The 19,172-nt window shown below is 35.6% G+C and overlaps 1 protein-coding gene across 1 annotated transcript; it reads left to right on the top strand.

The window, feature by feature from the left end:
• The first annotated feature begins 1,497 nt into the window (after positions 1-1,497).
• Positions 1,498-18,024, top strand: LOC135696485 (serine/threonine-protein kinase 10). The gene is made up of 22 exons (XM_065215883.2): positions 1,498-2,143; positions 3,979-4,143; positions 5,109-5,157; positions 5,697-5,755; positions 6,777-6,867; positions 7,407-7,479; positions 7,814-7,871; positions 8,068-8,204; positions 8,369-8,450; positions 9,131-9,238; positions 9,787-10,575; positions 10,891-11,033; positions 11,868-11,991; positions 12,592-12,720; positions 12,894-12,956; positions 13,552-13,632; positions 14,175-14,304; positions 14,523-14,647; positions 15,619-15,825; positions 16,189-16,314; positions 16,903-17,016; positions 17,729-18,024. Exons 1-22 carry the CDS (start codon positions 1,994-1,996, stop codon positions 17,846-17,848), a joined length of 3,123 nt encoding a protein of 1,040 aa, XP_065071955.2. The 5' UTR covers positions 1,498-1,993; the 3' UTR covers positions 17,849-18,024.
• The last annotated feature ends 1,148 nt before the right edge of the window (positions 18,025-19,172 follow it).

Here is a 19,172-nt window from a genome sequence, read left to right as displayed (position 1 = left end):
CCCTAACAGACTCGATGTTTTGTTTGCAACTGTCTCTCTTTCTTTTCTTCTCCTTGCAGCGACCACGTCATAGAAGGTCACTTTAGGCTTAATTTCATACATCAGCGAAAAAGTTGATTGGCTATAGCCCTTGTAGTGTATTGTATAGGGAAAGTCTCAAGAATGCCAATAACTTTTCTATATAAACACTCGTTTTTTTATAAAAACGAGTGGAAATGGGAAAAAACATTAGAGACAGGAGACAAAAGAAATTTTTATGACCATGTCTTTTAGATTGGCTTTAAATAAGCTTCAGAAGATTTCTTGCAGTCATTTTTTCCAATCGTTTAAAACGTGTTACTTTTGTCAAATATATCACTCCCCTCCTGAGGTTCTAATTTTATTGTAGATTTGCACCTTTCTCAGAAACCAACTTTCTGAGCATTTGGGAGGGGCGGCCGCCCCAACAAAAGGTTATTTTTTCTCAGTTTATTCAACATTACAATAGGTACTAAACAGCTCTTTAGCATTTGCTATTTGAAACAAAGCCCACAAAATGGAATGCTTTCAATTTTAAGTGTAAATTCTTGATTGAGCAAAGGTTAAAATCTGGCTGGCGAAGATTCGAAAATCAAAACATGGCTAGCAAAGTACCCAGCTTGATAAATCTTTCAAAAAGTATGCCAAATTATCACTCATTAATATTTTATCTCTTAATTTTTCTAAATAAGGCAACTGGAAATTTGGACAATTTGCTAGAAGGCTCCAAGATGGTCAGCAAGAAGTTTTTACAAATCGTTTCTGCGACTCGTTTATTGAGAAAAAAAATAATTTGCAGTGCCGTCGGAACAAAATTCATATTGGGGGGGGGGGGCTGCCCATTGTATTCCTTCTCATTTCGTAAAGGAAACATAATATAGCTTGACAATTATTCGGGGGGCTCCAGCCACCCCAGACTCCCGGTTTCAACGGGCCCGAATAGGGTACCGAAGTGATGACATCATAAAAATCTAATTTTTAGAATTTCTGAATTTTGATCCCAGAACCTAAAAGAGCATCATGAAATACCTGTAAATATGCGAAATCAGTTAAAGGCATCACGAATTGGCTGAGATATGGCCACATGAGCACAGGCTCTTCCCCATCAAACCTCTGTAAATTTAGTCTTGGTTCATAACTTCATGAACCAGGCCAGAATAACAGTAATCCGTTAGCAAACCTGAAATCTTTCATTGGCATTATCTCGCCCAATTTGCAAAATATCTAGTTGATTTTGCATATTGAGAGGGATTTAATGCCGTTCTTTCAGATTATGTGGCCAAATTCAAGAAATTCAAAAAATATATTTTGATGACGTCACACTTCGGTACTCCATTCAAAATAAATTGTTTTTATCAAAATTCTAAACAATATTTTAAATGACTAAGCTCAAAATTATTTGGTTCAGAAAACTTCCTTACATTGGATCAATGTATTGGCACAGAGTTGGACAGGACAAATGTGCTCCAACGCAGAAGCAAGTTAAGCACGGGATGTAATTGGTGGATAAACACTCGATGTCAAGAAGGAAGGTGGGCTGAAACACGTTGAGTATAATTTTTAACTCTAATCGAGTTTGAAATGACGAAGAATGACGCAAATCGAGGATGCTTAAAGGATGACAGTTCCCGACCATAATACCCTGTTTTCATCAAAGTTCCGGCAAGCATTACCTTGATTTGGAGCTGGCTGAAAGGCGAAATCATCTTCGGTTCCTGCGGATTTAATTTTTTTAAATAGGAGATACATGATATCCTCCTAATTCTCTACTTGTACACATAGCGAAACCTGAAAGCCGATTCAGTGGAGAAGAAGATAAGGTCATCTGCTGTACTTGATTTAACTTATATTGCCCTGGAGTGAACCTTTAATAGTGCAAGTGAATCAGAGAGTTATGGCCTAAGATTTTCTCAGAAACTGACAAGTTTCCTGTCGAGTTGCCGCCTAATTTTACCGTCATCTTTTCGCTGTCATTATGTCAGTGTTTTTCAAGAATGTTTTCCCATTTTTCTCGAAAAAAGAGAGGAAAAAGGAATGTTCAAATGTTATTAAAGGGGTTGACCCCAATGAAATTTGGGAGCTCGTCAACGAGATTGGAGATGGAACATTTGGCAAAGTGTACAAGGTTTGTATCACCTTTGACTGTCAGGTTATAATGTAATGCATAACTGCGGGAATTCACTTGTTTTATTTACCTAGTCATTGTAATTTTCTAGATAGTCTGGGATTTTTAAATCTTTCTTCCCCAACTTGAAAGCTTATGGTGTATCTTATCTGCTTAGGGACCCAACGAATTACATTACTTTTCATGGAATTTGCCCCTGATATTGTTCTATCCGCCACATTTTATCAGTACTTTTAATCATAGCCTCCTCGACACCATCAAATGTGAAAATTTGTTTCATCAGTTTTCTTTAGGTATTTTCAAGGAAAAAACGGGAAAAAATATGAAGGAAATGAAATCTTCATCCTGGTTTGCTCCTTCCGATTTGTCTTTAAAATCTTAAAATGTTATGTCTATCAAAATTCCAATTATCGTTGGCCACAAAACAAAAGAGGCTAAATTTAGCATAAAAACCAGGGTTTGTAAGCTTGGTTGCGTAATCATCAGGTATTGCTCAATAAAAGAGCCTTCGCTTTCAACAGAGAACACAAAGAAACCTGATTCAGACTGCACAACCATAGAAACAAATTACTGTTTATTTGTCTAATGGTCTCTAGCTAAGTCCTCATCCTTTTGTGATATTGTTATAATTCAGTTTGTTCTTTTCTCCCTTTATGTTTTTAACATAGCAAACAATCTTTTATAATCACTTTAGGTATTTCCATTTTGTGTGGTGTTTGATCATCAATTAGAAAAAGCATTTGCAACAAAGAGATAAATGTGTAACTCATTTTGTTTTGAATGGAAATAAAAGTTTTTAACAAAGTTTAATGTCAACATAGTTTAATGTCAAAGTCTGTGCACAAATTTAACAGCTTTCAATTCAGTTTATAACCAGTGATTAGCCACATAAAAATCTTCAAATGGTTCAGTTATACAATTAACAAACAAATTAAACTTGAAGTTTGTTTTAAAGAATGGCCTTTTAGTCAGAAACTGCATTCAGCTAAAATAAATACCAAAAGAAAATCATCTTAATGGGAGGTTTCCTCCTTGCATTTCTGCTTCCCAATGACAGCTTTTTGCTTCCTTCCCAATGCCAGCTTAAAGCATTCATGAGAAAACCAACAACTTGTCTTTGAAGTAAAGTTTTTTTAACCCTTCAAATTTAGGCAGTATAGAACAGTAATATTGTGTGAGTAAAATGATTAGATAAAAATTTGCTGTGAACTTTTAAGAATAGATTTTGAAAAAGCAATACATTTATCATTTTCAAAGTATGAACTAGTTTTCAAAGCCAAAAGCCTACACTTATTTTCAAACCGGAATTAAGGTTGGCAATAATCTTTCTCTAGCCTTGGTACTTAAAGGCCTGCCTGACCACAACAAAATATGTCTTGCCTTCAAGAGAAACAGCAATAGAAGATTACTAGAAATAACTTTTCATGACTTAGGTTTTGGCCAGCCAGCTAAATTGCTAGTTAAATTGTGAATAAAATTTAGGTCATTAACAAACAAATTATTATTACCCTTTTAAAACCTGATGATTTTAAGGACCGTATAATGGTCAGGTCCATACCCTGAATGGTCTTTTTCATAAAGTTTAATATTTGGTCTTGTTTATACAATTGAACAAATGACCAACCACACAAGCTCTATAACCCCCCCCCCCCCCCTGACAACTTTTCAGTATATCTTTTTGAAAGTCAATTCTTCAAACCACGCCAAACTTTTTTAGCTTCCTTATTAGGGACCTGAAGTTAGCATGGCAAAGTGGAAGCATATTTATGGATCAATTTTTAAATCATTAAAGGTCACTTAATTGATTTTCAGGCTATTCCAATACTATTTTCCAGGCACAGCGCAAAGGTGATGGTCTTTTAGCAGCTGCAAAAATAGTTCCCATAAATGATGAAGCAGAATTGGAAGATTTCATGGTTGAGATTGACATTTTGTCAGAATGCAAGAATAAACATGTTGTTGACATGTTCCAGGCTTATGTTCATGATAGTAAGCTTTGGGTATGTAATTATGGCTTGCCTGGGTCATTCTTTTTTTGTAGAACATCTTTAAGACAATGTCAAGGGTTTTTAATCATAGTTGTTATATGCTAGTCTTTTCCACACTGTAAAGCAAGCATCCACAAAGTTTTCCAAACTGAAAACTATCTTTGCCCATTTGAGTCTTATGCCAATTGCAATCTCTGCAGTGTGGTGTAGAATACATAATCATGTTTAATGCGGTGGAATGTATACATAATGATATGAACTGTATTTCATAGTTTTTAAGTAGATTTTAGATCTTCAACATGTGTATCTATGTTACCTTGATATAATTTAATCATTTACCATTTACTCATATTTTGACAAGTCTCAAACTGAGTAAAAAGAAACTATCAAATATTGAATGCTGCAAAAGATGGGATAGTAATAAAGCCAGGATAAGGAAACCAACAATTATCTCTTGTGGTTGTAGAGAGGAAATCCAATTAATAAAATAATGTTGAACTTTGAGTTGAGGTGGTATTGCATATTTGAACACAGCCCTCAACATTTTAATTGTTGTTCCTCTTAAAGAAGATATAAACAGGGGCAACATGACCTTTTTGCTTCATTTTTAAGTTAATGATATTGGCTGGAAATTTTTGTAAAATAATATATTTCAGGAATATCACAAATATGCACAAATATTCTGACTGCTTCTCATTTTCTGTTTGCATACATTCACTGTAACCTTTTATTCTTTGCAAATTTTGGAAACTTCAATCTTTGCATTCTTTGTAATCTTTGCAAAGCATTTTATGTGACATTAGATGTAGCAAGATTAAGATGTATACAATAAGGGTATGAATTTTGCAGGCTAAATTTCAACAGATACATTTTCAGTTTTTTACTGTTCAGCTGGATATAAATCTGACAAATCTAATGGCTAGTGAATAATATTTTGCCATACTTTTGATTTTTTATTTAAATTCAACTTTAACTAGATGATGCTTGAATTTTGCCCTGGTGGTGCAATGGATGACATTGTTCTTGGTTAGCTAAGTTTACTTTTTCAGTTATACTGCTTTAATCATAGCTATTACTGATGTCTGATGTTTGCCAAATATGCGAAGCTTTGAGTTAAACTGTTCTCTAATCCTTTAAGCCATTATTGACAACATTGTTTTGATAGTGCTGAAAAATTTAGGCCTGTAATTCTGAAGTTGGAGCTTCCATAGGACAGAAAATATTGTTTTAAAGCCTATTGTTTCATTGACAAAATTGGCTAGCTTGTATGCCACAATAAAATTCCTATATTATACCGAGTATCTGCAACATTTAAACACACAATACTTTTATTACTTATTGATGGCATGGCATTAGGATAAAAAATTTTCTTTTTTAAAAATGATGAGTATACTAAAATGAGTATAATAAGTGCATTTAAAGACAACATCTTATTCTTCTTCCTGAGATACCAAGTTATATATTGAGACATGTATCAATGTTTCTACAACTTATCTTTGTTTTATGGGGGATAATGACACATATTGTGGTGTTATTTAAATTTGTTTCTTTTTTTTGCACAATAGATTTGGAAAGAGGCCTTGATGAGGATGTCATAAGAGTCATCTGTAGACAAATGGTTGAGGTATGTTACCTTTGAAATGATTTTTCATTTCTGAAAGTGTTGAGAATTTTTGTGTTGAAAATGAGAGGGGAAAACAAGTTTGTGGTGTTAGTGGTCAAACATCTAATCTATTACATGTGATATGATTTTGTTTCAAACCAAGAGTTGTCAACAGCCATTGTTATTGCATTCAGTCACTAACACCCTCTGATTGTGGTAAAGCATTCTGTCTTTCTCAGGTTACTAAGGTATTCATGGTATTATAGCATCATGGTATCATTTGTCTGTTTGAGAAATATTATGTGTTCTGGTATAAATTGCAGAACTGTAATACCAATGACATAAATACATAGCATTTACCAATGACAGTAACACAGGCTGAATCGCAGTCTCTTATCAGACATTATCCTCCATCTCTGATTGGTTAGCACCAACAATAGGTTCTGTTGCATGTTTTAAAATTGAGAAGCAGTTAGTAGATACTGTCATTTTGCTCTATGAGTCATCAAAGGAGTGGCTAGATGACAGTGTATTGTGCCTTTTGTGTCCCCTTGCAATGCTTCTTTTAACATTGAAGAATCAGGTGGCCATCTTCCTGGTTAATTGCTGTTATCATGGTTGTCGCAGATGCAAAACATTTGAGGGTGCTATGCATAGATCTTGCAGAATATTATTGCTTTATTGAGATGAAACTGCCTGATTGGAGCCTGGCTGCAGCCCTCCCACCCCCTTTATCTCCTGTGCCTATGGCTGTTCTGCTCAGTTCTGTCTCTTCTTTGAATCCCAAATAAAACAATCATCAATTCGAGCATTTAACAATAGCCTATTGTAGAATTCATCCAATAGAAGTTTATCCCCTAGGGGATAACTGAATTCCCTCGAACATCATGTATTTAATGGTAGTCTTCAACAGCAATAAAAATCCTTTTTTTTGTAAGTTGTTTATTTGTTTCCAGTCTTTCTGAGCTAAATAGAATTTATTGACTTAAAAACGAATGCATAAAGTGCTTTTCACATGTCGACAATTTATAAAAATTTTTAGGCCCTTGCATTTCTCCATGAAAAAGGTGTTATCCACCGAGATTTAAAAGCTGGGAATGTTCTTCTTAAAGAAGATGGAAATATCAAATTGGGTATGAAACTTAACTTTTTAGATCGTATTTACTTTTTAATCGCATCTTTTCAATCGCAAAATTTTCCTGATCAAGATGCGATCAAAATTTAATCGCATCTTGATCTGCAGGTCGCATTCCTGTTCACTTTTTATTGCCAATCTATTTTTGGTGTTATGTACCCAGTTCATTTTGTGTGAAGATCATTGACTTGTGCCGATTGTATTTTTGTTCTCATGATCTAAACACTAACTCTTCTAACCTTTTAACTGATCAACTGATGAGAGCATCTTGTACCTCAATAAAAAAGCAAATGAACGTATCTTCTTTAAGAACTTTGTCCAACATCTGGAAAACGTGGTAAGAAATGTTTGGCTACGGATGAAACGAGACTGAAACGAGATTTTTCGCCAAAACGCTTTCACTTTAAAGTTTTACTGTAAGGATCTAAGCTACTATGGATCCTTTAAAGGAAAATGTCGTTGGTTAAACCTTTATCAAATCCTTCATTTGCATTTTAATGCTTAATACTAAAACGTTCTTGCTTGAATTTCTTGTAGCTGATTTTGGTGTATCAGCAAAGAACAAGCGCAACTCTCAGAGAAGGGACACGTTCATTGGAACTCCTTATTGGTTCGTCTCTATAATTGAGTTTAAAGGCTAAATGCGTCAGACATATAATTGAAATGTTTATAAATGCTGGATAGCAATTGATCGAGCTCATTTGTACTGTAAGTCATGGATTCATAGTTTAAAAATCCATCTCATTCTCATTAAACAAGGCCCTCTAGAGCAAGGTAAATCGATCTTGTTCTGACTAAGAAGAATAATTTGTACGTGCGTTTATTTAATCTCACGTTAAGCATATAATTTTGAAATAATTCTCAGAAGTTTTTTTGTCTTTGCTGAACTTTATTATTTATAATGTTTTGTGGAAGGATTATTGAATGTTTAACTTGTTCTTTAGGATGGCGCCGGAGGTCGTCGTAACAGAAACATGCAAGGACAATCCTTACGATTACTCGGTATGATAGTCAAGTTCCGATTTTTGCCAATAATTCAAATGTATATATGTTTTTCGCAGAATCAAAAAAGTGTTCATCCTTCCTCTCACCAATATGCCTAAACTTTTAGAACTTTGCAACTGAAACTTGAGTTTTTCGAAGTTTGCAAGCAGAGAAACAGGCTAAACTTTTCTTAACCAATGCATTGTTTCTTCAGGCCGATATCTGGAGTCTTGGAATCACTTTGATAGAACTTGCTGAGATGCAGCCTCCTTACCATGAGATGCACCCAATGCGAGTCTTATTCAAAATAACGAAATCCGATCCTCCTTCACTGAGTAATAAAGGAAACTGGTAAGAAGCGAATTGGCGGTTTTTCCTTTCATTCATGATAACCCTAATAGAATGTTATTTGTAATTTTTAAAAAAAATTTCAAGAGCAACTGATTTCTCTCTTTTTTGCAAACAGAAGTATTGCATTAGCCTGTAGCTTGTTTTTATCAAATTCCTTCGTTCAGGTCTGCTGAATTCCATGATTTTATAAAAGACTGCCTTCTAAAGGATCCCACCGTCAGGTCTTCGGCCAAAACATTGTTAGAGGTTTGTTTTATCTCTTGCTTTTATTCCTTTTTTAACCAACAAGTATCCTATATTATTAAAAATATTCTTAGCAACTAACCACTGGAGTCAAAGAGTGTAAACGAACTCCTTCTGTCTACACAATAGCGGTTTTTTGTTTGTATGCAGATCGATTCCAAAATTGCTAGATAAAAACGACCTGGTTCTGCCAATTTTTTGAGACATGTCGTCATTATAGACTTTGACACATTCTGGGTTGTCTAAAAGATGTTGACCGATGGCAGAATCACTCGTGTTAACGATGTTTTTAGACCTACGATATCGAGGAGGCTATTATCTGGGAGCATGTGAACCAATATCAAATTTTGCTTGTTCAAATTGCAAACAAGACTAGAATTTACTTTGAAGCCTTGTTGTCTTTGACTCCCAGAGCAATTTCTCCCAGGATAATGTATTCAAATATCAATTCTATGTCATCATTTTAACCACTCGTTTTAATTCATTGTTTGCTTGTTCTCTGCCTTTTACATCATATATAATCTTGACGCGACTAGAATGTTGTAAAGTATAACATTTTCTTCACAAAGATGATTTCCACAAGGAACAAGATGGTCTAGTGACCTGACTCTCACATAAAACAACTAACTTACAACCTGATTGTTTCACGAATCAGCATTAATGATACTGTTTTTATTTTCCAGCACCCTTTTATTCGCGAAATTTCAGACAATCAGCCGTTAGTGGACTTATATCGTTTAGTGAAAAGTGAAGTTGTCGAGGTGCTTGAAGATTTACCGGAAGACAAAGATGTGAGTATTATGTGCAGCAATCCTTCACATTTGTGTTTTTAACAACTGTGTACAGAGCAGAATGCTGCTTCATAGCAAAGACATACAGTTGCCTTTTTTGCGCTGCAGTCTCTAAAATGCCGTTTTTCTCCCAATAAATCATCGAAAAAACTAGCGGTACCACGATATTTTGCAAATATTATAGATGCTTTCTGACATAATCTTTGACGTCACAAAATCAACACACTATGCCGGTATATGTAACAAGTGTGCTGAAAAAGTAGTTTGGCTGAGAAACGAGAAATATCATTTGTCAGACACGTGACCAGTATTTGCTTCCAATAAATGGATATCACCATCCTTTGTTCTTTCTCTTTATTTGACTTTCTTCTTGTAATTTGATTAGCAAAACCATATCGCTGAATGGCTGAGGATGCTCTTCCAAAGTTTGCAAGTAAATAACCAATAAAAACTCAATTTGTTCTTTACTATTTTATATTTTAGCTCTTCAGTCTAAGTTTGTCGTAATGATTTACATAGTTTATGTTGGTGTGTTATTCTTGTGAAAGGGCAAAGAAGCGAATGAAAAGAATATCACCAAATCGCTGTCATCGGACACTCTGAACAGCATAGCTACAGAAGACGACAGTAGCTCCAGTCAGAAGGACGACTCTTCCGTTAGAGACAGTGATAGTGGGATTCCCCCCATGCCTCTGCGAAGGATCAAGGAGATGAGCGAGTACGATGATTTGGATGAAAACACGGACATCACCAAAGCAAAGTCGAAGGAACCGGTGGCTGGGGCTAAATCGACCGCTGAACTTGTGGGATTTAAGGCTAGTGCGGAGGCGCAAATGCAGATGATTGAAAAAGAGGATGCTGTCAGAAACGACTTGCCTTCGCTGCAGAAACGAGGCGAGGTCCCAGTGCAAAATGTTGAAGCTGAAGGAGCAGAGGACGAAGAGACAAAACCAAGCCTGCCATTTGATGCAGAAGAAAGAGACAAATACTCTTCACGTTTAGACGATGCTCTGGCCAGGCTGGAAGAGCTGGGAGAAGCAAGCCCAGGGGCAGCACGGGATGAACAGAAAAAGAGAGGAAGAAAGAGGTCAGGAAAGGCAGAGGAGGAAATGAAGCCGAAAAATGAAGAAATGGAGAAGACGGGCACGGTTGCTAGTGAAAGCAAAGGGGAGACAGGGAAGGAAAACACGGGCAAGGATGTCCTAGGATTGAAAGCAGAACTTGACAAGTTAGGGTTGAATGAAAAAGGAAAGGATAGTCGAAAGAAGGACGAAAATGAAGACGATAAATCTCTCTCAGAGTCTGAGCCGGGTAGCACTGTTACGAGCCCTAAAAAGGTATTATATTGTTTCCTTGCGTTTTGTGATTCATCCTCTAAAATACCGGACACATGTCGAAAAGCTCTAAATTTGTTATTTAAAGTGCTATTGAGGAAATCCAATCTGAAACCAAGTATGTATTTTCAGTTCCAGAGTTGTTTTCTGGGTTTCACTGCTTTTTTGTGATTTCGACTTTCATAGATTGTAATACTTTGTAAAACTTTTCTTAATGAACAGCAACGTTTGATATAAAAATCTCAGAGCTTTCTGTTTATGATTAGCGGGGCAGCTCTCTTGTCTTTGCACTTAAACCTTGTGTAATGTGTTTTTCAGGGTGAATCACAGCAGTACAAAACTCTGACAAGAGTTCGCAAATATGAAGTGAATGGAAAGGTTGTCACGGAAACGACATCAAGAATTGTTGACGTCAGCTCAGAGGACTTCAGAGCCGCGGTCAGAAGAGAGCAGCTTTTGAGGTATTCAAATCTCTAATTGCAATTCTGTTTTTGTATGCTCTCACAAATTGGTAACTCTTTATGTACCCCTACAAGTTGGCGACTAAGAGTTACCTAGTCTTAAAGTCTTTCTACCTAGCCGTAATATGAATTAGAATTTCAGCAAAGCAGAAGAAATTGGAATCATTTTGCTTGCCAACTCAAAAGCGTTATCCAACGTCCAGACCGTTTTAATGCAGTAGAGAAAGGTGCAGGCTAGACGGGGATGGTGCTAGAGACAAACTTTCAAGGTGTTGATATTTGTTGCTGCCATAACTTCTGACGATAATTTAACCAACAACTTGCAGAAAATATAAAATTGTGTTGTTGGGGAAGCCGATCGAGCTTGGCTGCATGGGGCGGGTGGGGTTCTGAAGCCCAGCTCCATTTAAACGCAAGTATCCTCTCTAACCAGTGGCAAATGGGTACTTGGTTGCAATGCTAAGGAAGCTAAAGGCAGCGAGTAGAGAAAAGGGCCACACGACCTTTTCATGCTGTCTGTAAAGTAAATGTTCTTAATTTTATTAATTTTAATTCTATTTCTATAAATAACCTTAGCTCATATCAACATATCTGTTTCCTAAAGAACACATTTACTGATGCAACGCTAGTGTAAATTCATCCTGGTACACCTGTATTTGATACTTTCGTGTGTGATACTTCCATGTAAGACTTGCGTTACTGTTCTTCTCAGTAAAAGTTTTCCCTTCGCATAGCACAACTGAAATCAATAAACTCATGTCTTTCCCATTATTAAAAGACCTTTCTCCGGTACAAGGCAACTTTTCCATACCAGTGAATTGATTTTAATTGCAGAAAGCAAGGTCTTAATGAAATGAAAATTTTACGGAGAGATGAGCAAAAGCAAGGTCACGATTTGATGGCGAAGATAAAGTCGGAGTGGGATTTAATGGAGGAAAAGTTCAGGCAAGGAGAAGAGGTAAGCATCCCTTTGTGTCACACGATTTTACCGTTCCTTAGATAGCCTCGAAAAACAAACTCAGGTTTGGCGAATTGAAAATAATTTGTTTCGTTATCATTGAAAGGAGAATAGGCTTTTCCAAAATTCCCTGTTTTGTGTCATCATTATTTTTTCATCACTTACTTCATTTTGTCTTATTCTACACTATGTACGCAGAACTTTCTGTGTTTAAAAGTAAATAACTAGCAAAAGAAGAAATAATGAGAAATGTTGCCTTGAAGTAATACAATGAGATTAAGTGGTTTTATTTTTGCAAAGAATGGAACAGAAATAAATATATTGGTTTAACCCCTCAAAAGAACATCTGATTTTTTTAATAAGAAAACATTTGGGCGATTTGTCTGCCTCTAGTGCAGGTGTAATTCTATAAAATGAAGTATTGAAGTTTATGTTAAATGATGAGAATATATAACAACAATGAAATAACAATGATTTAGGAACAGTGATGACATTTTTTAGCCTAGACGTTCAACCAGGCCCAAGTTGGATGGTTAGTGTTTCTTTTTCTCAAAGTTTATTTAATTGATTTTGGGATTTTTTTATCTCGATACATTCTAGGAGCTTAAGAAAGTATATGAAACGAAATTGGAGATGACAGGCAAACTGCAAAAGAGGGACATCGAGAAACTGGAGGTTCAGCAACAGCAGGAGCTGAAGGTTTTAGAGAAAAAGTTGAAAGTTGAGCAGGTGAAGTACTTTTGCTCGAGATTTTGTTTATTTAAGGGTTATCTGATGCAAGATTCATTATTATTGCTCAAGACCTGATAGAAACGGAACTCAGCCTGTGAGTAAAGGCACAGGACGGCAAGGTGTTATGTTAATTTGCTTGTTTCTGAAATATATGGTGTACTTGTTCACAGGAAAAGTCGTACAAAGAGTTCAAAGAATCACTCAAAGAAGAACAGAAGGCGCTTAAAAAAGAGGTATCTCCACGTAGCTTTTATCATTTCTGTTAAGCATCAAATGTTAAAGAAAATACAGTTGCTGTCTGTCGGCGAACAAAGATTTTGATTTCTAGCACTTGCTTTCTTCTTAGAATCTTTTAGTGAACTAAATGCTGAGTAATATCCTGTCGAAGTGTCAAGGAAAACAGCTTTGTGCAGACTTCCTTGTGGTTTGAGAAAAAATTTTAATTTATAGTCCTGTGAAGATAATAAAATTTAAAAACAATCAGCTTTACCATGAATCAGTGCCAAGATAGTCGTTTCAAACTTTTTGATAAATCAGCACATTTTAGCACTGACGCTGCAAGAATTCAATGAATCTAAAAGCATGATGTTTTTACGGACTGACTTGAATTGGATTTGAATTGAAATAATTCTGCTGATTGCAGATTCAAATGTACATGTTAGTTGCCAGACTTCTTTCGTCACATTTAAAAATTCCTTTTTGCAACAAGAAAACGCACCGCCAAATCAGGATCTTGTTACAAAGTTACTTTGCTTATCAAATTTATCCTCGAGTTATATGCATCGAAATACAAACAAAATTATGGTTTTATTATTTTTCCAATTTCAGACAGATAAAATGCCCAAAGCTGTTCGAAAAGAAGAGTTCAGACGCAGAAAAGAGCTGTTGGATTATTCGCACCAAAATGTTGTATGTCTCTCTTTTGTTTAGTTTGTTTTATGTATTAAATAATCACAAACCAACAGCCTTTCTGATCATTGGGTTAATTACCTGACTGGAGGATAGGAGACACGAGTGTGCTATGTTTAATTCTGTTTTTAAAAGAGTTTCTACTTCTAAATGATTTCAACAAGCTCTAGAATAATCTAGTTAAAAAATTATATAAGGCATATAACTGTTTGTCATACTGTGTGAAATTGTGATGATTCCACTCGAATTTCTAGCTTGTATTCAAGCGTCCCGGGTTTTATTTCATTTCCATTTCATTTTTCATTATTTCGGCACGGTAGCCCCTCAGTCTAAAGGTAAACCTTCAAAAAATAAGCTGGTATTTTAAGTTTAGAGAAGTTAGATATTTTGTTCTGTCTCAAAGAAATCTTGTTAGTGTCAGTTACATATTAGCAGGAGTTTTTGATACGAATTCTGTCTATGAGGATAATGTTTCACGTCCCATGGCCGTTTTGCGGCATAATTTGTAGCCAATGTGGTTGAATTTATTCCATCTTTTTCAGGAACGTGAATTCAAAGCAAGGCAAGCATTGGACTTTGAAACTTTCCACAGGGAGAAAACTGAAGAAAGAACTCGCAAAATATTTGAAATGGAGATGGGATTTTTGGAAATAAAACATAATCTCCTCAGAAGTATGTTTGATAATGTAAATTATTAAGAAAAAATGTTCCTTTGAAAATGACGGGCGATGATTTTGTTGCTATCGGAAATCCTTTACAAAATGTAGCAAAATTTAATAGTGGATGCCCAAAGCGATGTTAAATTGGTTGAAGTAAATTGCAGAATTTTCCCTCTGATGACAAGGTGCCTGTCAAATGCAAGCCTGTGAAAGTCGTTTTATTTCTTTAAGACTGGAAATCGGATGAATGGGAACTGGAGCAAGAACATATCCACCGCAAGCATCAACTCACAAAAACGCAGCTACAAGAGACATTTTATCTTCAACGAACGCAAATGGCTGCAAGGCACAAAAAGGTGATTTTGCTCTTCGAAATTGTTTGCAGCATGTTTTTACCCCCTGCGGAAAGGGAGTTTTTAAAAGCAGATGACATTTTTCGATTATTTTTTCATTATTTTTAGTACATTAGAGCTTTGTCAAGACATACGATCTTTTTGGACAGCCAAAGCACCCCCCCCCCCCCTCTCTCCAAAAAATATATGAGCAGGTTTATTTTTAATGGGATGTAGAAACAACGGATTTGTTGGGAAGACGAACAAGAGAGAGTTTTAAATGGGGGAGGCAGCCCCCTGTCCTGGAGTGAAAGAGCATGCACATTGAGCTGAAATACCTTTGCACAAATGAGTCGATGAGAATCTCTTCTGCACTGTTGTTTCATAGGCTCGAGTGCTTTTTAGCTTAGATTTTATAATCAGCAGCACAGAAAACTGTTTTTACGCTTTTTGTTCACCATTGAAGTGTAAACTGTTAAGTTAAAAGATTCGCTTGGAAGTATTTGCATGTGTAGCCAATCATTTACAACATACAAATTATCACATTATCAACAAATTATCAACATATTAGTTCGCAACATACAAATTATTTTTGAAAGGTAACATAAGCAAATGATTAAACTAAACTATAATAAAAGTAGCAATATTACAGAAAATGAAAGCATTTATATGATAAATTAATACATCAAAGTACGAAACTATATACATAACCCTGAAATAGACTTAACAAGACAATACAATAGAAAACAATACAATATAATGCAATGTATAAATACAAATACAGGAACAAAATAAATTAATTGTATGAAGGGAATTACTTAAAGGAGGAGATCTCTCAATAAGTAAACTAATCGAGAAGAGACCCCTTCCTCCCCCCCCCCCCAATCATTGAAATGTAAACTATATTGTTAAAAGATTCGCATGAATTTAAACTATATTGTTAAAAGATTCGCATGAATTTTTTTGCATGTGTATACAATCATTTGTCTTTGCAGGAAATTGAGCAACACAACCGGCTGTATCGAATCAAGGACGAAGAACTGAAGCGAAGACATGATTTGGAGAAAAAGAGGCTGCCGAAAATCCAACGAAATGAGATCAAGAACCAGGTTCAGGCTTTGAGGAGGCAGCTCAAAACAGACAGAAAGCGGGATTCGATCATGGGATATTTGAGCTCTGGTGACAAAGAGCAATTAAGAGAGGTAGGTTTCGTCACTCAGGCCTGGATGAAACGTCGAGGCCTGTCAACGTTTGATTTGATTAAGCGCACAAGACCGATCTAATCGAGTAGCTTCTCATATGCGCATTATTTAAGTTATTATCAATAACTCTCAGTCTTATTTTGATAATTATTCGCCGTTGCTGTTACAAAGGATTGAGCCAGACAAACGTTTGAGGCAGTTTGAGGCTATAGGAAGCTTTTTTCTGTTCATAGCCACTGCTAACCGGCATAGGAATCAGTGTTTAGCTCCCTGGCGTTGCTATATGCGTAAGATATCATTCTTTTTTACATACGTATCGGTTCACGGAAAATAGTTTAAATTCTTGGAAAATCTTCCTTTCAGTTTGAAGATGCTCTAACAAGAAACGCGCGTACTCAGTACGAGAAGATGATTCTTCGGCAAGAGATTGAAGAGGATGAACTGAAAACCACTGCAGAAAACGAGCTGCAGGAGCTCAAACAGCTTCAGGTAGATTTTTTATATGATAAACTATCAGATAGTTACGTATTATAATATGTACAGACTTAACAAGTTTTGTATTGCCTGGGTTTTTTTCATCCTCAAACACAAAACATTTCCAAGCTCTCTCTGAAAACTATGGACGTGTAGTTTGGTTATGATATCGGAATTCGTTTAGCTTCCAAAGTTTTTTTTCTTTCTTTCAACTTCTTTTCTTTGCCTTGTTGCTGAATTTATTAGGTTTTTGAACGGTTAAAAGGTTTTTAGGGGACCCCTAATACATAAATGAAATTTCAGTAAGAATGATTTTTTGGTCACCGGAAAAATTTTGCTCTAAAGCAAACACATTTTGCTTCCCCTATATGATTGGATTTCGTTTATTTTTACTTCTTATTTTGGTTGTCTTCAACCGAGCATCATAATGTTTTTAGACACAGAAGCCAGGTGACCTTTCCTTACAATACACCAATTCAGTTTACGACCTCGTTTTTTAAATGACTCCAAACTTCATTGTACGAATTTTTCGCACTAAAACCAAGGCTGACCTCAAATTTAAGTCCATTCGTGTGCGATTATTTATGTTATTTGTGCTTTTAGAATGAAAAGTGTCATATGCTGACCCAAAGTGAGACCGAGAAACTCAAAGACCGAGATGAGAAGCATGGTGCCGAGTTGCAGCAATGGCGGGAAAGTTTAGGCCCGAGGAAAAAGGTGAATATGTCTTTAATGACCTAATAGGAGAAAAGCAATGCTCAAACATTTTTTTTACCAAAATGCGTCCTCTGTCATTATAAGCAAAATTATAAAATAGGGAGTCTGAAACAAGCTAATGCAAAAGGCCAGAGATGACTCGGGAACAAAAAAACTGAAGTCTACCAACGAAAGAAGATAAAATCGTTTCGTGATTTCGATACCGTCCTGGAATTTGTTTTCTTTTCAGTGCTCTCACTGGTTATCATAACAGACTCCTCGTGTGTGACGTCATAAAAACATATTTTTGGAGTTTTTGAGTTTTGATCACATAAGTTAAAATAATATAATTTAGTTCTTTTAGCATGGAAAATCGGCTGAATACTTCAAAATTATGTGAAATATTAAGAAAATTGCTAACGGATGACTGTTATTTTTGGTTGTTTCATAAATTTATGAACAGAGACCAACTTACAGGGACTGGATAAGGAAAGAACCTGTACTTCAGCAAATTTCTTACACATTTAGTTGATTTCGCACATTCAAAGAAATTCCATAATAGTCTTACAAGTTATGTGATCCAAAAGTAAAAAATTCTGGAAGTAGATTAAGTAGACATTGTGTGAAACGTTCGTTGGAAATAACATCGCTAATATTTCCTATTGTTGCTACGTCGTTTAAGGAATGTGTTTTCGTGATCTCTTCTTTTAATTGCATATGCTCTTCATTATAGACCTTAGAAGATGAATTTTCACGACAGAAGAATGAACAGCGACAATTCTATTATCAGCTTAGCAGCAGTCCACTTCCGGAAGATATTCCTGGAAATAGTGAAAAGGGCAACAGCTCTTAACATTTCAAATTTAATAAATATCGTCGAATTATACCGAACCACGATTTTTCTCATACGTTGTATGAGCTTTGTGAATTCGATTTATATGTTTTTCGATACCACAGCCCTCAAAAAGTAGGCAAATGATTAATTTAATCATAGTTAGCTATTTTCTATTCAATTCCCATGTAAATTTATCCTTTGCGTTTTTGTCTTGAAATTATCTTCTCTGCTTGTACCCCAAGAAGATATAAAAGTGTTTTTTGTACTCCCAATATAGACGGAATTAGTGTAAACATTACTGGATAATATACCTAAAGAATAGTTAAAATGTGATCGTTAGGACAGCGTTTATCGTAAAATCGCGGGTTTCATTTTGTAATATAGACAACACATTTGATCATATGAAAACGAGACTGAAGGCGAATAGAAGCTCTCCTTTATGAAAAATTGCATCCACGTCTCTCTGCTTTTGATGAAATGATCATTCACAGTATATATCTTATGCTAAATACCATTTTTGCCATATACCATGCTAGGGGAAGTTTTTTGCGCAGCGTCTCAGAGGAAGGGAAGAATTTTATGAAGAAAGTTGTACGTGAAATCAGTCGAGGAATAAACGAAGGATAAATTTCCTTTTATCGGATGTTTAGCATTAAAATTGCCTTTGGAACGTTTTAAAACACTGGCCTATTGAAAATTGTGTTTAGATCCTTCAACGCGTTATTGCCTAAATACATAATTTTAAGGACTTTATTTTTAGCTACAGTATTTACTTCATTTAAGATCACTAAAGCCTTTCCACCCCCAAGATTTCGAAACCTGTCTCGGCCCTTGGATCTATCTGTTCTCTTGCTGCAGATCTCCAAATTGCCTGCCATCGCATCATTACTTTCACCGTCATCCAAACTAACATCCCTATTTTTAACTGCATTGACTGTATTATTAGCATCGCCTATGAATATACATTATCATTATAATAACATCATCAGGCATCTTTGCATCGCCGTTACTACCCATTTCTACATCATTATCAGAACTATCACCCATATTTACATCGTAATTCATATTTACACCACCTATTTACAACAACGCAGTTGCCAATTTTCTTGGGGTGATTTGGGGGACCTTTGTAGGTGCAAGGTAAGTCACTGCATTGATTTTAGTTGATATGTTATTAACATTAGGTACATACATATTATCTCTTCTCCTGTCCTCTCCCTATCATCGCAAAGACTAAAAAGTTATCTATATACTTTCATCGTTTATGTTTGTAATTCTTATCACTGATAATGAAATGTGGAAGTTGAAGTCGAGATGGTTTGCAAAATTGAACTTGACCTGG

This window comes from Rhopilema esculentum, chromosome 14, assembly GCF_057945365.1.
Source record: "Rhopilema esculentum isolate cy_ngs chromosome 14, ASM5794536v1, whole genome shotgun sequence".
NCBI classification, from domain to species: Eukaryota; Metazoa; Cnidaria; class Scyphozoa; order Rhizostomeae; family Rhizostomatidae; genus Rhopilema; species Rhopilema esculentum.
The sequence above is the reverse complement of the archived record's forward strand: the minus strand, read 5'-3'. Positions and strand labels throughout refer to the sequence as shown.

Bases quoted from the DNA above. Each gene is read 5' to 3' on its own strand.
- LOC135696485 (XM_065215883.2), top strand. From the start codon at position 1,994: ATGTCAGTGTTTTTCAAGAATGTTTTCCCATTTTTCTCGAAAAAAGAG. The intron at 8,451-9,130 runs GTTTGTTTTATC...TTTATTTTCCAG, and splicing joins CGGCCAAAACATTGTTAGAG to CACCCTTTTATTCGCGAAAT. The intron at 14,648-15,618 runs GTGATTTTGCTC...TTGTCTTTGCAG, and splicing joins TGGCTGCAAGGCACAAAAAG to GAAATTGAGCAACACAACCG.